This window comes from Emydura macquarii, unplaced genomic scaffold, assembly GCF_026122565.2.
Source record: "Emydura macquarii macquarii isolate MOO-44397 ecotype Brisbane River unplaced genomic scaffold, CSIRO-AGI_Emac_v2 contig_1119, whole genome shotgun sequence".
In the NCBI taxonomy this organism is placed as follows: Eukaryota; Metazoa; Chordata; order Testudines; family Chelidae; genus Emydura; species Emydura macquarii.
Window position 1 is genome coordinate 953,990 of NW_027131256.1, and position 21,993 is coordinate 975,982.

The window sequence follows — 21,993 nt, forward strand, 5'->3', positions numbered from 1 at the left end:
GCATCTTTCTGGTGGTTATTTGAACTGATACCTGTTAATAGTCAAATAGTTTGAGTTAGTTTGTAGTTATAGTTAGTTTAGTTAGATAGGACCCACTTATTGTGGTCACCTCCTTGGGGCCTTGCCTTTTCCTCCCCGTTTTAAACCATGAAAGGCTTGCAGAAAGCCCATGCCCAGGACGCCATACCACTTGTCTAAAGTGTCTAGAGGAGACCCCGTCAGAGGGATCGCTATAAGATATGCAGGGGTTTCCGCTCTATGACAAAGAAGGAGAGGAGTCAGAGATTGAAGTTCATCCTAATGGAGGCTGCCTCCGACCACGCTCAGTGCCAAGCCCGGCTGAGCCAACACTTAATACATTGGCTTTGGTGCAGAGTACACTGGTGTCTGTAAGAGAGGTGGCTCTGAGGAAGGACTCTATGCCTAGAGACCCTCGCCACCCTCATGGATCACTGGCACCGAGAGACACCTCACGGACGCAGTACCATTTGCGATTGCATGGTAAGCATGTAAGAAGCAGTGGAAGATGGATGGGGGCTCTCGCCAATGCCCAAAGCAATGGGACATAAGGGTTTGAGCGGAGTGCAACTCACGTCGGGCCACTCAAGTGCTGTACTCTTGGCTGCGGTACTATCAACTTTGACCGCAGGAAGAGGTCCGTCGAGTCTGGTGCCTTTGGACTCCCCTCCTTGGGAGACCCGTGAGGAGGACCTACACACTGGAGACTTTTGAAGCAACCAGGGAACTGATAGAGAGCACGGCGCCTCCATCCCCTCCCAGGCACGGGTGTGCTCCAGACCACTGGTGCTGAAAAAGCACCCAGTGCCATCCAGGGGAAAGCCAGCTATGATGCTGCAGTCATCATCTCCCAGCACCGTTCTCCGGCACCATTGGGAACCGCACTGCCCTGGTCCCCATGATGTGAGTTGTTGGGTTCTGACTCTGAAGCAGAGTCCTACTCCTCTAGAAGAAGCCAGTGCCTATCAGAAGGGTGGCACCAGGGAATTTAGGCTGGTCAGTCCTTCCTCATGCCTTGGCCATTGCTGTGGCAAATGCCAGCTCAGTGGCCTTTTTGGACCCCTTGGGCATTCCACCAGGCTCAGGGTTGCAATCTGGATGGTCGCTATCGCTCGCTTCTGGGAGTAAACATCACCCAACTCAATTGGATGACGTGCTACCGCATGGTACTGGAACCGGCATCAAATATGACGCCAAGCCTGGCAACGAGCAGATCGACACCAGTGCTGTAGGACCCTCTGGGGGCAAAAGATCAAGAGATTGCCCCAATCAGAACATCATCTTCTTCATCCTCAGATGAAGCCGTAGCAGGGTCCTCAGCAACACTGATTGCAGATGATAGCAGAGCTCCTCAGGAGTTCTTGAGGAGGATGGTGCATAATTTGAGGCTCCAGATTGAGGAGATCTTTAACAACGCAGACCCTATGGCAGACATTCTAGGCCCTGTGGGACCCATCCAGGGTAGAACTGCCACTAATCAAGACTGTTTGTGACACAACAAAGTCACTATGGCAGACTCCTGCTTCTCTGCCTCCAACTGCAAAGAGGTTTGGTTAGCCTCAGTGTATCGTGTGTCCCGAGACCACATAGAAAGGGTAGTCTCACTTCCTCCCTCTGTGTTAGAAACCCTCCACTGGTGGCTCAATCTGCAGTTGGGGACTCCTGAGCACACCTTTTCTATACCTTACCTCTCACTGTTCCTGACCACCGACGCCTCAGTGATGGGCTCGGGAGCTCATCTAGTGGGGCTTAGGATCAAAGGTCTCTTCCCAGGCAGAGCTCTCACTCCACATCAAGGTAAGAGGACTGAGGGCAGTATACTTGGTCTGTCAAACCTTCCAAGCCCACCTGGAAAGCAAATGTACATTGGTCATTACGAACAATACAACGGCAATATTCTGTATGAACAGACAGGGTGGAGCATGCTCCTCTCTCATGTGCCAGGAAGCCCTCAAACTGTGGGACTTCTGAATAGCTCACTTGATTTACCTTGAGACTTCCTACCTGTCCAGGTCTCAGAATGAGTTGGCAGACCACCTCAGCAGGTCTTTCTCCAACCACGAGTGATCTCTCCACCCAGATGTGGTTAACGACATCTTCTAACAGTGGGAAGTTCCCCACATAGACTTGTTTGCAATGAAACGCAACAGGAAGTGCATACAGTTCTGCTCCTTCCAGAATCACAGCCTGAGATCAATCACAGATGCATTCCTCATCCCTTGGCAGGCCATCTGTTCTATGTGTTTCTGCCTATCCCACTTATTGATAAGGTCCTGCTGAAGTCAGGAAGGAAAGGTCCTCCGTAATTCTGGTAACCCCAGCATGGCCGCGCCGACACTGGTACACCACACTCCTCAACCTCTCAGTGAAAACTCTTATCAGTCTGCCTCTAGTTCTAGACTTGATCACTCAGGACCACAGCTGCCTTCATCACCCCAATCTAGAGCCTCTCCATCTCACAGCATGGAAGCACCATAGCTGAATCTTTTGGAACTAGAGTGCTCAGAACCAGTCAGAGAGGTCCTCCTTGACAGCAGAAAACCTTCCACCAGGGCCACTTACCTAGCTAAGTGGAAGAGGTTCTCCATATGGTCAACGCAGAGGGATACTGTACCCGCTCTGTCGTCAATACCTTTCATCTTGGACTATCTGTTACATCTCAAAAAGCAGGAACTGTCAGTGTTATCAATCAAGGTCCACCTGGCCGCAATCTTGGCATTTCATCCCTGGGATGCAGGCCGTTCGGTCTTCACCAACCCCACAGTGGGGCGTTTTCTTAAAGGTCTAGACAGGTTATACCCTCAAACACGTCAGTCGATTCCCCAATGGGATCCCAACCTTGTGCTGTCAAGACTGATGGGATCTCCATTTGAACCTCAAGATACATGCTCACTTCTCTATCTGTCCTGGAAGGTAGCCTTTGTAGCGGCCATAACTTTGGCCAGGAGAGTCTCAAAACATAGAGCCCTCACGTCTGAGCCTCTTTATACAGTTTTCTTCAAAGACAAGGATCAGCTGTGTCGTCACCCAGCTTTCCTTCCAGAGGCGGTGTCACAATTCCATTCAAACCAGGACATATTCCTTCCGGTTTTCTACCCAAAGCCACACACGAACAGCCAAGAGCAGAGGTTGCATACTCTGGACATTAGACAGGCTTTGGCTTTTTATACTGAGAAGACTAAACCCTTTAGAAAAACAATGCAGCTGTTCGTAGCAATAGCAGACAGGATGGAAGCCTTCCAGTATCATGAAGAATCTCTTCATGGATCACATCGTGTATCAGGATGTGTTTTGTCTTCGCAAAAATATTGGCCCCAGCACTAACAGCTCACTCCACAAGGGCAGAGGTGTCCTCGTCAGTGTTCCTCGCTCAGATCCCAGTCCAAGACATTTGTAGAGCTGCGATGTGATTGTCTATTCACACCTTTGTGGCACACTATGCTATTGCTTTGCAAGCCAGAGACGATGCTGCATTTGGTAGAACAGTACTGCAATCCGCAGGTCATTGAACTCTGACCCCTCTGCCTCTGGATCAGCTTGGGAGTCACCTCCTTGGAATTGACATAGCAAGCACATGAAGAAGAAAAAACAGTTGCTAACCGTCCGTAACTGCTGTTCTTCGAGATGTATTGCTCATGTCCATTCCAAGACCCACCTGCCTACCCCTCTGTCGGAGCCAGCTGGCAAGAAGGAACTGAAGAGGTGGAAAGTCTGCAGGGCCCTGTATACGGCGCTGTGAAGACGCGCCTCCAGTGAGCTCCTGAGCCCCTACAGATACCACTGCGGGAAAAGCCTTCCAGCGACTGTGCACATGGCATGTAGATGCCTACTTGGAATGGAGGTGAGCCACACATCTTGAAGAACAACAGTTATGGAAGGTTAGTAACTGTTTTCTTCAAGGGATTTTAGATGTAGATAAGTTCCAGAGGGGTAGCCATGTTAGTCTGTTTTTAGCAAAACAGTGAGAGTCCTGTGACACCTTAAAGACTAACAAATTTATTTGGACATAAGCAGAAACCCACTTCGTTGGATGTAGATAACGTAGATGTAGATAATTTCCTAAGGTCCCTGCCACTCCAAAAGAAATCCTATTAATAAGAGGACACTTTGCTTGTCAGAATGTGATCCATTTGAAGATATAGTCATGGATCGTAGTCATGGTTTTGATCAATCTGTCAAGGAAAAATACCGGTACCCCTACCACAGAGAATTACTCTTCACCAAATTTATATATATTAAATTATAACTTATGAGAGCTATGTTTAATCATCATATTCCTAGAGTTTAATGGTTTAGACAGCAATGTCCAAGAACCTTAAGTTAGGTTCCCAAGTCAGTGAGAGGAGCCTGGATGCTTGGTGTTCTTTGAAAACCAGGCCACTTATTCAGGTGCATTTAGAATGAAGAGTCTAAGTTGAGGCACTCACTTACTTTTTAAAATCGTGGTCTATGTGTTGGTGGTTGTGTTTTGTTTTGGTTTTTTTTAAGCCTGTGCTCTAGTTTTCAGGTTAACTGTATGTTAAGTGTCAAACATTTGAAAGCCACTAGTTTCAAATCCAAATGCATTTTTGCTTGCCTCTAACTCAAACAAATTCAGTAATTTCAGTCAAACTTGGCAGGAAAATTCTCCTAGGCCTAGTAAGGTGGCAGCGGGTCCTGACTAACGGGGTAAAAGTGCAGATACTTTTGTGCTGCTTAATCTAAGTCTTTGTTTTGAATTGTAGGCACAGTGACTACAAAGTGGTATCTCCTGCCTTACGAGCCGTCGGGAATATTGTGACAGGGGATGATATCCAGACCCAGGTATGGGTTCCATTGCTACTTTCTTGTAATACCATTTTCCTTTCTCTGAGTTAGCAGAGATAATTTATATAGTCACAAGCTTCTAAGTTTTCCTTTAATTAAAAATTGTCATTTTTGGAGCTCCAAAATGGAACTGGTGATACTGGTTGCAACAGAACATATGTTTTTCAATCTTTCACGCAAATCTCCATCATTGCTTCCAGTCCTGATCTGCAGCCTCCATGCTGTTCCAGTCCAGGGTTCTCACATAGATATACAGATGCTAGTGAGTCTTGACCTGCTGCACCCTCTGAGTATTCCTGTTCTGGTTCTGTCCCAAGCAAAAACTACCTGTTATACAGAATTCTGTGGTGGTTCTATGATGTGGCCTAATGTCCTCCAAGTTCTAGGTTGAAAGCACTAAATTCCTTTTTCTTTGTGGTCTGTGCCAAGGTTGAAACCCAGGTTTCTAACCCGGCAAGTAGTTCATTAGTTCACTGATGACATATTGTGTATATGAATACATCATTTTCATACATCATCTTCAGTACCATAACACTGAGTTTGGGTAAGAAGCCTAGTTAATAGCAACTAGATATACTCCAGTTTAACATAAGTAGTGCTTGAGACAGTTGTGTAATCTTTCTGATTGTTACAGTGCATTATTTATACTCTGTATCTGATGGCTATGTTAATATTGCTGTATTTTAACCACTAGTTTCTTTGGTCTATAACTCAGTCACAGAAACACTTTCTGGGTTGGATCTTGATGTTCACAACTAGAATTCAGAAGTCAGTTGTAGTATAACACGAGACCTCACAGGCTGTGGTGGTGAGGCAGGGAACTAGAGAGCCAAAGAAATGCAAAGCCTGTCTAGGGAGCCTCAGTGTAAAAAGAATACCACCACCAACAAAAATAAACCCTTCATGTTCATTAGAGCCACATTTGGATCCAGGACCTCACCATTGTACTAGGTGCTGTATAAATACATATTGGACATGTGGTCTCTGCACTGAGTCACTTAATTTCTCTGTGCATCAGTTTCCCTATCCATAAAATGAGGACAACACTTATTTACCTCATAAAGGTATTAATTCCTATTTTGTAAAACGTTTTGGGAGAATTTGACAAAGTATTGATGAAGGGTAAGTGTTGATACTGTTCTTTTCCTTTTAGGGAATGCCTGTGTTTCAGATGGCTATCTATTTTGGACACAGTCTAAGGTCTCTCTCTTTTTTTTTTTTTCGTTCAGGTAATTCTGAATTGCTCAGCTCTGCAGAGTTTATTGCACTTGCTAAGCAGCCCTAAGGAATCTATCAAAAAGGAGGCATGTTGGACAATATCCAACATCACAGCTGGAAACAGAGCCCAGATCCAGGTAACCTACCCAGCTATGATCCTTGAGTGATCATTGTATTTCGGTCTAGGAGGAATGCTCATCAGGTGGCATAGCATTTATAGTTTATATAGGAGTAGAAACAGGCTCATGACCACCCTGTATTTGTGGAAGGTTTTGACAATATCTCTGCTATAGAATTTGTTAACTTAAATCATTCAAAACTTTTTTTTTCAAATTCAGACACTTGAAGGGGAGGGAAAGTTATGCCAGAAGAAAGCAAAATGCTATTAAATGCAGAAAACCAACATTGCTACTAACTATCTGGGGGAAAGCCTGATCAGCAAACAATCAAAACAAAAAACATCAGTCTCCTGTGCTTTGAGCACTTCAATGCCCATTAATGTTTGATGCTCCTAAGCAAATTTATATAATACATTTGAGATAGCCAGCCAAATTTTGGTTAAACACTCAAATACTTTTGACTTCACCACTTTATCTGGAATTCCACTGCATCAAATACTTCCTTAAATTCTTCTTGTCTGTATTCCCTCAAAATTCACGCTAATGACCATTGTACCTCCTTTTAGCCTGTTCATCTCAGCAAAAATCAAAAACAGTTTTTACCAAGATATTGAAAGGCACTGATCCTCAGAGCTGGGGACTTCCCCTCCTTGACTAATCCAACTTTTATTATCATGCTGTCTTCAGTGCTACAGTGTAGGAACAAACATCATTTGAAGGCGATGTCTAAACTACAGAGCCTGTGCTGGCAAAGTTTATCAGCATAGCTATGCTGGTATGGCCCCTCAGGGTAATCACAGTATATAGCTATAGGAAGAGAAGTTCTGCTGGCACAATAATACCACCTTGAACCACATCAACTATGGTGACAGGTGCACTCTTCTGTCATAATTGCATGTATGCTCGTGGTTTTACTGACTTTGAGCCTGGGGTTAGGGCAGTCCCTCAGGAAGATCTCTCCAGAATTGTCTGCCTCCAATCTGCACGTGTGACAGACTCCAGGTCTCACTTTGTGACAGAGCTTTCCTAAGATTTAAAAAATATTTTAAACTAAACATCTCAAGTTTCTTCATTGGCTTTGAGGTTTTTGCCTCAAAACTGTCTGTGACAGATGGCAATTTCCTGCATTATCCTGAATACGCTTTATTGAATTAAATTACACCTCACTAAATTAGGTTTAATATCTTTGCAGTATTAAAAATAAAAATACAATTATTTTGTGTTATTGTAAGAATATGTGTAACTTTTCTAGGGACATGACTAATGTAAATGTCAGGAACGTCAAAGGACTTCGGGACAATAGGTGTGCAGTGGGTTTCCTAGGAGGTACTTGGGAGGCCTTTTGAAGCTACGCCCAGGGGAGAAAAACCCAATGTTTGCCAATTGCCTGCTCCTGGAAACTCCAGATCAGAGACCCCTGAACTGTATAATGGGTGGACTAAACTTTTCATGGGTGTGCTGGTTCTGAGCTGAGTCTGTTCTGGACTTGAGACCACAAAAGTGACCCCCTTTTGGGAGTTTGAAAGACTCACCTGGCAGAGCCCATGTTGGAGGCAATTGGGGTGATCTCTGGTAAGTTTATTAGTATGCGTGTGGGTTTTTATTTTTAATATGTTTTCTCTGTAGTGGTTTTACCTTAAGAATAAAATAGGCTTGCATAGGAAGTGCTGCATGGGAACTCATAACTGTTGGTAATTACACTGTGTACCATCTCTGAGGGGAGAAGGAAACAGGCCTGTTTAGGCAAACTATCTTTTGCTGGGAATAACCAAGAGAAGGCAGGGAACTGTTCAGCCTGGGAATACTGTGGTCAGAAGGGAGGGAGATGTGGGTTTGTACCCATCAGAGGTGGCAGCCAGAGGATCCTGAGCGTGGGTGCCCTTGCTGAACAACTGAAGGGAAATACAGATGCAGTTTCACTGAACTGTGACACTGTCAACCTCAAAAAAAAAAGGGGGGGGAGGGAAGGGGGCGAGGGGCATGAAAAGCCCTACTGTTGGCTTTTTGAGGAAGGTTTAGAGGTCAGCACTATCAGCTTCTCCCCCATTAGAAATGGCAACAGCAGATGGTGGTGAGACCAGATTCTAGGTGGTATGTGGATGAGGTCCACTCTGAGACAGTTGAGGTGGCTGCATAGAAGCTCTTTTCTCTGAGACCAAGCCATTAAAAGTGGCATGGAATGGGGGCTAGGTTTTTCATGCTCCCATGCCTCTCTCTCTCTAGCATGGGACCCTTTTTCCCACAGCTTGCGGACTGTGCAGTAAGTGAAACCCAAGAAATACTGAATCTCTGGTGGAGACAAGATCACCCCCATAGCAACTAGGAGGAAGAAATTCCTGATTCCAGCCAGCACATAGACAAACGTCTATGCTGAGATGGTTGAGAAAGCCATGAAGCATTCTCCTTACTCAACAAGCTGTTCTGCTTGTGAGGCCTCAGCTGTCATGAGAGGTGCCAGCTTCTGTAACCTTTCTGATACCAATGAGTCATTTCTTTTCAGTAGTTCTGGCTCATTCATTCTGTGTGGTTTGGCCCACTGAGCCTGGACCCAGTAGCAGAGAGCATGGGATGAAGTGATTTAGATCCCCATCCTTGTGAGATAGGTCTATCTCCTCTCCCCTTCCGGCTTCCACAGGTCTCACAGGAGGTGGTTACTATATTCCCTAGGGAGATATATGCAGGATACATGCCTGCGGACTGTCCTTTCAGTATCCCTGGTAATGCACTCTTCCCCCCTCACAAGGCCCCCTCCCTCTTTCTTTCAGGGGTTTGGTCCAAAGATGTTGATTGCAATCCACTCTCAAAGAGATAGCACAAAGTCTTAAAGACACTCATGAGAGGCAAAATCTCTAAAGCTGGGGCTTTGAGGGAGATATATCTGACTCAAGCTTCCCAAAATTAAGCACAAATGGGGGGGGGGGGGGGAGTGTCTAACTTCACAGATGTTTAATTTTTTATAATGCCAATTCCTACACCGCCCCATCCCAAAGTAAGATCAAGAAGAGCTTCCTCACCTGGTTAATGAAAGTGTGTTTAAGATGGAGTTTGAATTTCCTGTCAAGACCTTTTTGTATCTGAGAACTAAAAGGTCACTTAACTCTGTCTAAGATTAAGTCTTTGGTGGCCTCCATAGTCAGATCAGCTGAAGGAGTATTCCCACCAAACCTACAGAGGAGAATAAAATCATCACTGAGACTAAATTTGGATGCAGAAACTTGAGTCCTGAGAGTTTTGGCTGCAGTTTCCTGTTGCGCCGATCTGTACTCAACAGAGAGATCATTGTGCGCATCTACAAAAACAAACAAAAAATCCCTACATAAAATCTGTTTTAAACTAGATTTCCCTAGCAACATTTTCAGGACTGATGCTTTACCTGACTCCAGTTTGCTGCACATTCAAAACTACCAAAGGCACAACTTAGACCACCTGAAGAAACTGGAATTGCAAGCTAAAATATCTTTATCAATATTTTGTTAGTAAGCTCTTTGAGGAGAGCATAGAGACAAAGCAGACACGAAGGCTTTAGACAAGGGAATAAGTCCATCTTGCCTTCCAGTGAGAGAATCTTCAGACAACCTTATCTCAGCTGGTGTTTGAAGCCACCGTTCCTCTAAGTTCCAACATAGAGATTACATGGTAGGAGGATGCCATTGCTGCCTTTACTGGTAGTAGTAAGAGCAAGACTCTGATTCTCTGGAAAACCATCCAACCCCAAAAGCTTCTTTTGTTTGGGGTTTCCCAAGTCTGAGCATATTTCTTCTCCACCCCATCCCCCAGGTGCTCAGGTGAAGGGCACTTCAGGGTGGGCTCTCATCTGGGAGTAAACCGTCTCGGGTACTTGAGATAACCAGGGAATACTGTTCAACAGAACTAGCTCATTGTCCCAGTGATAAGTTTACATTTTCCCCAAAGAAAGTTACAGTAAACCAACACATTAACAAAACCATTCATAGCATCAGAGGATGAAGAGCGCAATAGTCTACACATTGAGACAACAGAACCGGTTCCATGCAGGGACCAATATTTGGGACAATGCACAAGACTTTTTGTGATACAAAGAGGAACTGGCATTCAGCCAACTGTAGATCTTGGGTCTCAAGATGTCTTTAAGGAGATCAATATTCTAGGTGGAAGTACTGAAATCCATTAATAATATGAAAATACACCACATGGAGATCTACTGAACATCTGATCAGGAAGAGTCACCATAGATACTTTAGCTTCTGTTACAAGAAACATTTTCAATTTGAATCCAAAAAGGAGGTACTCTAACTTCTACATGGATATTCACAAATTGCCATATTATCCCTCCCTTCAAATGAAATGGATATATATATACCATTGTGTGGCCAACCTTCTCGTGTTATGCTGGGTCCAGCAACCATCGCTAAAAATCTTCAGAGGCATGGCTTGAGCGAATAAGTGGAAGAGCCAATTACAGCCCAGGTTAGATGTATACTCCAGGTTGAGTATAATCTGTCTCATGATATGAATCATCAAGGTCATGTCTCCATTTCCAGCAGACAGTTCTTCAGAACCGTGGTGTGTATATCGTTGTTAAGAAAGCCAAAAACCTTCAGCACTGTCTTATTCATGTCCCGGACAAAAGCACCCAGTCTACTCTCCAGGGTTCTACATCAAGAAGGAAAGACAGGTTCAGCTGGCTCAGCAAGAGACACTTGGATCCGAGGGAATGCACTCTAGATCATCTAGCCTTTAGGTGCCTCCCAGACCAGTCTGGAAACCTATAGATATTTGCATTCAAGTCCAGTTGGAAAACCAGAAGAGGTGCAGATATGAGGAAGACATGCAAAAGCAGAGGCTGTGATCCCCTACTTCAGAAGCGCTCAACCTGATCTAGGTGTAACTAGAACCTCCTCTCAAACTCTCAACACATAACCAAAAAACATAGTTCAATAAGGACGTATCCTAAACCAAAATCCAGTGTTGTCTAACCCATTATCAGGGAAGCTGAGAGTAAGGAACTACTGTCACTTACTTTAAGAAAATGATAAACACCTTCCTAGCATCTCTGAGGAAATTCACAAATAATATCTATGTATCACTTGAGTTTAGATGATGTGTTACAGGGGATGCACGTCAGGACAAAGTCAGCTGAAGCAAAGGACATTCTGGTGTTTTTACATGATGGTCTGAGCATGGGGCTCAACAACAGTACTTCTTGGAAAGACAAGTCAGTGACTGCAGGCATGCTGCATTGTAAGAAATGTGAGAATCTCTCATCACCGTCATATAACAGAAACCTGAGGTTCGTCACACTTATTGTTCTGGCAATATGCAGATTCTGATCATGATCTTGATCTACATGTCCTAATAACCACCTTTCAGCTTCACAGTCGGCAGATCTCTTTCTCTTCTCACTGAAAGCGTCATGCCTGAAACTAAGATTTAGTCAGGGGTATTTTTGGTAAAAGTCATGGACAAGTCATGGGCAATAAATAAAAATTCATGGCCCATAACCTGTCCATGACTTTTACTAAAAATACCCCTGACTAAATCTTAGCTGCTCCCAGGGCATTGCTGCTCTGGGAGGTCCAGTGGTGCTGCTGCTCTGGGGGGACGCCTGCTCTGGCAGCAGGGGCTGACTGCCCTCAGCGGACCAGTGCTTCAAAACTCTCAGGAACCACTCTTGGGGCCGCTGCTCAGGATGCCCCCTGGACCACTGCTGCCGTGGTGGTGCCCGGGGCTGCCCCTGGGACCTCTGCCACTGTGGTGGTGCCCGGGACTGCCCCTGAGAGTCCTGCTTGGGCAGTTCTTGGGGCCAGCCACACCGGTTGTCCCAGCAACGGCTGGTGCAGCTGGCCCCGAGGACCACCCAAGCAGCGTGACTTCCTTGATCTCCATTTCAAACTCACAGCCTTAATCATGCCTACTCGCCATCTTTCTCCCAGAAAGTTTTGGACCTTGGCACACCGTCAGTGAATCCTCAGTTAGACGTTCTATCGAACATGGTAGTTCTTTGAACTAACTAGGTCTCTATTCTCACGGTCATCACAATTTTCCTCCTTTAATAGGAAGTGGTAGTGCTATCCTTCTGCTTGAATTCAAACATCCTAAGGAAGTAGAAATGCATATGTTAGACGTGAACAGAGCTCATGAAGGAATAAAGGTGTATATAGCAGAAGCATTTAAAGTCTCAGGTAGAAATCTTTTCATTGCTATGCACTCTGCAAAAATCAACAGTTTTGGGCGGGGGGGATGGGGCAGGGTGAAGTGATCACACACATCTTATGAGGAGGTCTGTAATGCAACTTCAGGGTCTTCCATATCCATGCTTCCTCAAACATCATAACATCAACATCCTCATCTCTGGCAATACAGTGTTTGGTAAAAGGGGTTTTAGGGCACAGGGTACCCCTGTACGCCTTATGTTCCTTTTCAGTTCTACAGATGTAAATTGAATCCTCTCTTCCTCCATAGGGATGACTTTTACTGCTTTTTACATCCCACTGTGAAGACTGTCTTACATGGAGGGGGTTGAGAAAGGGAAAATTCAGTTTTACCTGTGAATTTTCATTCTAGGACCTTCTGTCAGTCTGAACCTTCCTCAGAGGATTACATTATTTCCAGCATGCGTAGGTATTTGTTATTGGTTGGTTGTTTTTAGCTATTGCTCACTTATGTTTGTAAAGGATAAGTGTGTTCCTCTTCCAAATCCCTAAATTTCATGTTAAGGTTCTGCTGCAAATGGTTTCAGTTGAGTAGCACTTTTATTATAGTAAAACATTTTTAACTTTTGGAGGCTGTCATTCTGGAGAAATTTTCCTGAGGATCAGCCATAGGCCAGACTCCAAGCAAAGATCTGGTCTGCCTTTGGCTGCCATGGAGACAGGAAATATCCCATTGTGAAGATTGTGACCAAACAGAGGATCCTAAAATGAAAATTCACAGGTCAGACAGAATTTTCCTTTTTCCAACTTGATTTAAACAGTCCTCACAATTTGTGGTGGGTTAAAACTTATTCCCTTCTTGGGATTTGGTTTTATTCACAAAAGGAATTTAATGAAATACTGAAATCCAGTTCATACCTCCTCCTCATCACCCCTGCACACCCCAAGTTTACCTGCTCATATGATTCCTTCCAGAGAGCTGCTCAGCCTACACCACTCCAATCTCACTTTATATCCAGATGTGACAATGAGCCAACGGTACCATTTAACAAAACTCACTTTCCCAGCAAGAATACCTGTTTATAGAGGTGGGGGTTTCAGGCAAACGCTGCTGGCCTGATTTTTAAAGAAAAGGTTGTAAATATGTTCCTATTTTCTCTGTTCTCAGTGGGATTTGACTGTTGGTCAAACTTTGCAAAAAAAAAAAATTCATCCTTGGGTGGAAACCAGGCCTAGAAATGTTTAGGCTAAAAGAGAATTTTTGAGGAAGTTAAGTACCTGAATGCAGGTTTTTTGTGCTTGTTTGTGCTGGAGTTATTTATTATCAGTGTAACAGGTAACAGTGTAACTGCACTGATACAAGTTTACATGTGATTTAACTGGTGGCTAATATCTCAAGTATGGACAAGGCCTTAGGAACATTTAGGCACCCCTTAACTAAACTTTTGTTACTGCTCTAGCAGTAATGCCTCTCTTAATGCAAACCATAATATTTTAGTACTCTTCTCTGCTGTTGCACACTGAGTAGAGAATTAAATGTTTCAGTAAACCCAACATCCAGCAGCTTTACCTCAACCATATTGATTAACAAACAAAAACTACATTTAATGACAGTTAAGATGACATCAGGACACATCCCATCCATCCAAATTCTTTAAAGCATGGAAACATAAAGTTAAAAGGAACGATTCTTGCATTCATGTCCACTTTCATGTTGCCTTTAGCACTGCGAATAACACACTCCAAAGGCTTTCACTTCCCAGCTTGAAAAGGTAAAAAGCAATACTTATCCCAATTTCATCACTACTGCAACAAAAAACCTTAACAGTGACTTCAGCAGTGTTAAGGTAAATAACTTCCAAAATGCATGAAATATGACATTCATATGTACCTGTCTGTATAATTGATGTAACAGCATATGAGGTCATGGTTAAGCCTTATGTTGGAAATGGGAAGTGAATGCCTTTTGAAGTGTTCAGATGTGTTATCAATAGTACTGTAGACAATATGAAGGTGGAAAGGAAAGCAAGAATCTTTCCCCTTTTTATTTCCACACTTTTAAAGTTTTCAGTGGATGGGGTGTGGCCAGATGCAACCTTATCTGTCATTAAGCAAAGTTTTTGTTTGTTAATTTCTTAATTTTTATGCAGCTTTAGGTGTACCTCAGTGGATAGCTCCTCACAGTCAGGGAGAAGGGGAGCTGCACCTGCCTGGGAATCAGAAGGAGAAACTGCGCTGCTGAAGCCAATTCTGACTGTCGACCCTTCTGAAGGGTATGAGAGGCTATAAAATGCCTTGATAAACGTTGTTTCTATAAATTTTTATTCCCGTTTAAAAATTACTGAAAGCAAGTATACCAAGAGCAACCTTCCGTATTTAGCAGTGATGACATAACCTGTCAATCTATCATCACTGACACCCCGAAACACACCAGAGTTTCTCATTGGACTTCTGGAAACTGGATACAGCTAGCAGCAGCAGCAGAGAGTACCTGCATTCCACAAGCAGGTCTACCTATTCTGTTCCCCCTTCTGCTAGGTGCCCTATTCCTGCCACTTTGAAAGAATACCTCTCAACCTTCAGTATGAGACACGTGTAAGTGTGTCACATGCCTTGGGAATTGAACCAAGGGTCTCCGGAATTTAAAAGCATGATTTTTTAGGTTGTGCTAAAGAACAAGACTATCAACCCAAGAGTTATCACAGACTCTCATTTTCTGACTTGGGCATAGCGGGGCCCACAGAGGGAGCAACACAACATACACATGGACCACTGGGTTACACAAGGAAAATGTGTAACAAATGACTGAAATGTGAATAGCATCTATTTTGGGGATTCTTGCACCATAGTTTACAGATAATCAATATAGTAAGATTCCAGGAATGTCACTGTGTGTCACATTGAAGCCTGTTACGTCTATAGAGTCAGTTTGAAGCATGCAAACAACTACAAGAATGTTTAAGGATTCTTTCTGTTCAGAATATCACCAGGTTGAATTACCACTGGGTTTTTGGTTTATTCCTAAGGATAACATTCAATCATGGAAGTCACAGATTCCGTGACTTTCTGGAACCACCATGACTTCTTCTGGGGCAAAGATGGACCAGCTATCAGCCCCGGGGCTGCTGGAGCAGCGGCTCCAGGCCTGAATCAGCAGCTGGTCAGCACCCTTGGGGCTGAAGAAGCAGCAGTCAGCCCCTGCTGCAGGAATAGCGGTGGGGTTGGAGCAGCTAGTGACCAGCTCCAGGGCTGCCAGAACAGCTGGCTGGCCCTGGGACCACTGGAAGGCTGGGGTTGGGTCAGTCCCCCTGGGGCTGGAGCAGCTGCAGTCAGCCCCTGCTTCAGGAGCAGCAGAGGTGGAGCAGTTGCAATCCCTGGCAGCACTCTGTTTGTCCCCTCAACCCCCCATTCCTCAGGGTATTTTTAGTAAACATCAAGGACAGGTTGTGTCCTTTTTGTTTATTGCCAGCAACTTATCCCTGACTTTTATTAAAAATACCTGTGACAGAATCTTAACCTTATCTATTATTATCCCAATTTTAAGTTCTTAACCATATGACTTCACAAATTATACTTGTGCAGCATACAGTCTAAGTAGGTCATGTATCTATGCCATGACAAGAGTCTTAGATCATGTTGATATCAAAGGTAAACCAAACAATCACTGCTCTTACTCAACAGCTAATTTGCATGCAATAGTTTCATTGGTTATATAAGGGAAACTGCACAGATGATGGATTACTTTACTGAACTGCCACACCTATAATTTCTGCCTGCACAAAACAACATACCTCCCATTACAAACCACCCCCCCCAGCCCTCCAAAACAAATCAGCACACGAACCTATACAACAATCAGATGCAATAATCCCAAACACACTTAGTCCCTCAGGGTAGCACACCTATTATTCACCACCCGCATAATTCAACATAAATCTCCCAGCACAACCCTGCTGTTACTACCAGACACAACTGAAGACAAATCTCCCAGCGCAAAACTTACACACACACTTGCCAATCATCACTCATTCTTACTATGAAATCACAGACTTGAGAAGCAAAGCCACGGGTCATCCATCATTGGTCACAGTTAAGTACAAAACCTGTGTGAGGTTTTCTCACTGTGTGAATCACATGCAACCATAACATCCTCCACATAGGCGAGTACCAGTGTTTGAATCCCTTTACTTTCAGTTCCCTAGCGTAGACTCTGACTACTTGAATGACACAAGTAGCTTGTATCGCTGATTCCTTCATAGACAGCCACTGGAGGATTTGACATACACTTCCTCAGTGGGTTACACAACTTTTTCTAGTCAGTGGTAGAATACAGATGATCAGGAATCCTGGATTCTATCCTGGGCTCCTAAGACAGGAGTGTGGTTTGAAATATGGTAACTAAAACTGGTTCATTCACTGTGAAAGGCAGTATAGTGCAGTGATGACTTTTGCCATGTTTACAGACCTGGGTTCTGTTGCTGGCTACCTGCAGTGACCTTGCATAAATTCTCTAGTAATTTACTTTTTAAACTGGATTAGGGTTCATGGGCTTTGTGAATAAGGTGTCATAACCAGGATGTGGGTGGTCTGACCTGGCAGTTAGAGCAGGAGTCCAGTACCAGGAGGTCAGAGTTCGAAACAGACCAGAGGGCAAACCGAGGTCAGGAGGCAGGCAGGGTCAGGTTACCAGGAGATCAGCAGCAGGCAGTAGGAGCAGGAATCACAAGGGAAGCAGTGTGAACCAGGGAGAACCCAGTTGCTGTGGACAACTTTGTGTTCCTGTTCTGGGTTTATATAGAAGCTGTGATCTAATTAGGATCCCCAGCATTCTGCGAGTTGGATTCTGTGAGTGTGATCTTCTGTTCTGATGACAGTTAGCAGGTCACGGAGTGGCAGGTTGGAGCTTACTAGTGCTCAAGAGTCCTGTTGATCAGGATTCAAGACCTGCAGTCCCTGACATCATCCCCTCCCAGAGGGCACTCTCAGAGCAACATGGGACCAGGCTTTTTAGGGTGCTTCCTATGGGATGTTTGTACAATCACAGAGGCATGCACATTTTCTGTAGGTTCCCAGGTGTGCTCCTCAGAACCATACCAAGTCGTCAAGGTAACAGAGCCTGCAACATTTACTTTCAGAATCCAGGATTTTGTGAACCATGTATTCCTCATGGCCTGCTACTGATGGAAAAGGCGGCTGGGTCCTGTGAGGGAAAGAATTTTCTGTGTAGAGTTTCAAAAATGGTGCATGAAACACCAGGTGAATATTCAGAGAGCAAGGTAGTTGTAGTTCAAAAGTGACTGGATTAACCTATTGCAGGATCTTGAGTGGGCCAAGGAATTGAAAATTCAGCTTACAAGCAGCTCTGTCTGTGCAGAGGTACTCCATGGAGAGCTATATCTTTTGTTCCACGGAGTAGGTGCAGCCTTGCTATTGATGCTGGTCCACATGCCATCTGTAGTCTGCTCTTGGTTTTTCCAGGAATCCCTTCACTTCTTTCTGGGTCCGATGAATCTTCTGTATCAGGTCTGAGGTGGCCGGGTTGGGAGAGGATGGGGCTAATTTGCAGGTGTAATCAGGGGTGGTACCCCATAGTTGGTTTAAAAAAGGAGGGGTTTGCCCTGAAGACTCAGGGCCTGTGTCATTGTAAGTAAATTCTGCATAGGGGAGAAGTGAAGACCAATCATCCTGGTGGTGACTGATATAGCAGTGCAGACACTGCTCAAGAATTTGGTTGGTCCTTTTTTGTTTGATCATTGTAATGGTGGTGGTAAGTGGAGGTAAATGTGCAGACTCACATCAGGTGCAGGACCTTGTGCCAGAACCAGGCCATAAACTGAGACCCCTGATTGGAGGTGGTGCATTCTGGAATGCTGTGGAGGTGGACTACGTGGCTAATCCATAGTTGGACTGTCTCTTCAACAGAGCGCAGGCCTGTGCAAGGAATGAAGTGGGCCATTTTGGTAAAGTGTAAAGTCAAAATTGTTGTAAAATTGTTGGACTCCGGTAATTCACCAATAAAGTCTATGGTGATGGCCAGCTAGGGTTAAGATGAGGTGTCTAAGGGCTAGAAGAGACCACATGCCTTGTGGCTTGGTGTCTTGGCATGGGCACAAACATCACAGGAGGCAGTAAATGACTGTATCGTCGGGTACATCCAGGATCACCAAAAGGAGCGGGATATTAGTCGTTTGATCCAGAAACATGCCAGTGTCCTACTGGTGGAAAATCTTGGCATAGTTGCAGGACTGCAACTCTTGCAGTTTCAGGGGGAACATGAATGTGATTGATACCCTACATATGTGATCCCTTTCTGGGAGTTATGCGGCTGCTTATGGATCATCAGGTGGAATTCCTGAGGCAGAGCATATCAATCTGAATATTATACCCTGGTGATGAGCTGCACAGAGAAAGTTATGGGATTTGAGAATGATAGTTGGTTCCCAGGATGAGGCCCTGTGGCTTGGTAATGTATCTTCAGGACAGTGCACCCACCTTGCCATTTTTGGATCTGGGGTGATAGTTGATGATGAAATCAAATCATGAGAAAAGTAGCCATTGTTTGGTTTAAGGCTTTTGAAGCCATCATTGGTTTAAGGCTTTCGCCCTATGTAGACATTCCAGGTTTTTATGGTCAGTGAATACCTGGACTAGGTGATGAGCTCTTTCCATCTAGTGCCACATTTCTGAAAAGGTGTTTATCACCAGGAATTCCTTATCAAGTATTTTGTAGTTTAGCTCTGGGGGGGGGGGGGGTGAGATTTCTTGAGTAATAAACACACAGGTGTAACATTTGTTTGGGACCAAGTTGCTGGGAGAAGACAGCCCCAATTGCTGTGCTAGAGGCATCAGCTTTTACAATGAAGGCTTGTGTAACATCAGGATGGGTGCTGTTGTAAAGGTGAGTTTCAGCTGATTGAATCTTGCTGGGCTTTGTGAGACCAATGGAATTGAGCATCATTCTGGGGGAGAGTGGTGAGGAGCTCAATTTGTTTTGAAACGTTCAGGATAAATAGTTTATAAAAACTGGTGAACCTCAGAAAGCATTGCAGGTTGCATACTGTATGGGGAATCGGCCAGTCTTGGACAGCTTGGACCTCGCATGGGTCCATCTGGTTCCCTTCTGGGGTTAAAATGAAGCTCAAGAATTCCATGGAGGCCTGATAGATGGCACACTTCTTGAGCTTGGTGTAAAGGCCATGCTGCCGTAAATGTTCCAGGACTGTTTGGACGTGAGAGTTATGCTATTCAGGGTAGTCAGAGAAAATCAATACGTCATCTAGATAGTCCACTATACACTGGTTCAATATGTCTTGGAACACATCATTTATAAAATGTTGGAAAGTGGCTGGGGCATTGGTCAACCTGAAGGGCTTTATGAGATAGTCAAAGTGGCTGTCTTGGGTCAGGAAAACAGACTATGCTTATTTGGCGGCAAGCACAGGGATTGTGGAGAGCCAGCCAGGAGATACTAAGGATCAGGGGAAAGTGGCATTTGGATCATGACAAATGGTAATGTTTTTCAGTGCCCGTGAGTCCTGGCCTCCATGGGGGCTGTTTCCTCTGTTAATGGACCAGAAGACAAGGGGGCACTGTCAATAGCCTATATAAGGTCAGGAGAGGCTTTGGATTCCAGGGGAATCTGCAGGATCCAGGCTGTCTCTGCATCGATGAAGCAGTCAGTTATGCCTGAGTTGATGAGGTTTGGTGAGATGGGATTTTGTACAATTGGATCAGCACCTGCCAATGGGGAGCCCTTGAGCGATGATTCTGGTATGTTACAGGCAAGACTGAAGTGCGGCCGAGCTCTTTCACCTATTTCCTTGAAATTCATATGGGGCAGGCAGAAGTGGACTGACGTAATTCACCACAGTAGAAGCACAGATGGTGCTGGCATCATCATTCCTTTTCTGTGTGGGTGAGCCATCGACAGCCCATATCCACCTGCATTGGCTCAGGGGGAGGGAGTGGTGCAACTCTTCACTCCAGGTACTGTGATCTTTGCAAGACCTTTATTTTTTTCTCTCTTCATTCCCATAACCAATTGTCTGTACGCATGGCAAGAGCCACAAAGGCATCCACACTCACAGATGTCTCTACATAGGCTAATTTGTCTTGAATTTCTTCTTGCAGGCCCCACTGGAACTGGTACCTATGTGCAGCATTGTTCTAGTCTGTATCGGCCAGGAGGCATTGGAATTGCTCAGGATAGGAAGCTACCATTGGTGCTCCCTTAGGGCAGCCTTCAATGTTCAAGCTCAGTGCGGCTCATCAAATAGTACTTATGTGCCTTGGAGGAAGACTTCCCAGTTCAATAGTAATGGGTTGTCACTTTCCAAGGCCCAGCCTAAGGCTTCCCAGGACAGCAGGCTGATAACCAGGCTCACCTTTTTATGATCAAAAGTATAAGACTGAGGGTGCATCATGAACAGGAGGTGGCATGGTTTATAAAACACTGGAGTTGCTGGTGATTACCATCAAACCATTCTGGCAGTGGAATCGGGGAACAGGGCTGCGTGAGCCGTGTTTGGAGTGCAGTGTTTTCAGCATGCAACTGCATGACTTGCTCCTGCAATAGCTGGTTCTCCAAGGTCAGCTGGACGACACACACCTGTAGGGCTTGGTTGTCTGCCTGAAGGTGGGTGGCTCACTTGAGTGTGTCCAGTACTCCCAAAGAGTTGGGCTGGTCCATTCTTCTGGCACCAGGACTTCTCTTGTGGCTTTGGCAAACTGTCATGACTAGGATATGGGGGTTCTGACTTGTTGGTCGGAGCAGGAGTCAGGCTGGGTCCAATATCAGGAGGTCAGAGTCCAGGACAGGCCAGAAGGCAAACTGGTGTCAGGAGGCAGGGAGGGTCAGGTTACCAGGAGATCAGCAGCAGGCAGTAGGAGCAGGTATCACAAGGGAAGCAGTGTGAACCAGGGAGAACCCAGTTACATGGACAACTTTGTGTTCCTGTTCTGGGTTTAGGTGGAAACTGTGAACCAGTAAGGACCCCCAGCTTTCTTCCAACCGGATTCCAGAACTGGCATCTTCTGTCAGAGTTAAGCTCCTATTCTGATGGCAATTAGCAGGTTACTGGGTGATAGGTTGGAGTTTACTAGTGCCAAAGAGCCATGTAGACCAGGGTTCAAGACCTACGGTCCCTGACCACATGGACAGATAAATAGCAATTAGAAGAGCTGAAATCTGAACTCCTGTTCTCCTCTTTCCCAGCTCAAGGAAAGCTAAGCTGGTGTCTTGTTCAAGCTCTCTCACTCTCTCTGTCAGTGATGACACAGGATTTGAATCATATAGGCAGACACCACCGATGTGGTTGACTTAATATATCCTCTCTACCCACATGCACATCACACAGCATTTGAAAGCTGATTATGTCTACTTTAAGATGAGGTATGGAGCTATCAAGTGGTGCCATTACCATAGAAACAAGGATAAACAATTCTATCAATTAAAATGACCACTTTGAAATACATGTATTTATTTCTGTAAGTTTAATGTCTGTGTATTATTCCAAGACCTAAAATTGGATTTCCGTGACCTCAAAGCATCCCACCAGTCTAAAGGATAAAAAAAATCTAATAATAAATTTGTACAGATATCACTGAAATGTAATAAGTGCTTGTGATATTTCTAGTCAACATCATCATCAACTTGTTCATCATTATGATCTCTGTCGAGATTGTGTGGGTTACTACAGTCT

At 44.7% G+C, this 21,993-nt stretch overlaps 1 protein-coding gene across 4 annotated transcripts in view; it reads left to right on the forward strand.

The window, feature by feature from the left end:
• KPNA1 (karyopherin subunit alpha 1) overlaps window positions 1-21,993 on the forward strand; it is a 99,104-nt gene that overhangs the window by 56,770 nt on the left and 20,341 nt on the right. For all 4 annotated transcript variants that reach the window (XR_010919327.1, XM_067545946.1, XM_067545948.1 and 1 more), the window contains exons 10-11: window positions 4,743-4,821; window positions 6,054-6,179. Coding sequence is in view for 3 of the 4 variants with exons in the window: in XM_067545946.1 (XP_067402047.1) it covers window positions 4,743-4,821; window positions 6,054-6,179 (205 nt within the window). In the remaining variant the exon portion in view is untranslated. The remainder of the gene's footprint in view (window positions 1-4,742; window positions 4,822-6,053; window positions 6,180-21,993) is intronic.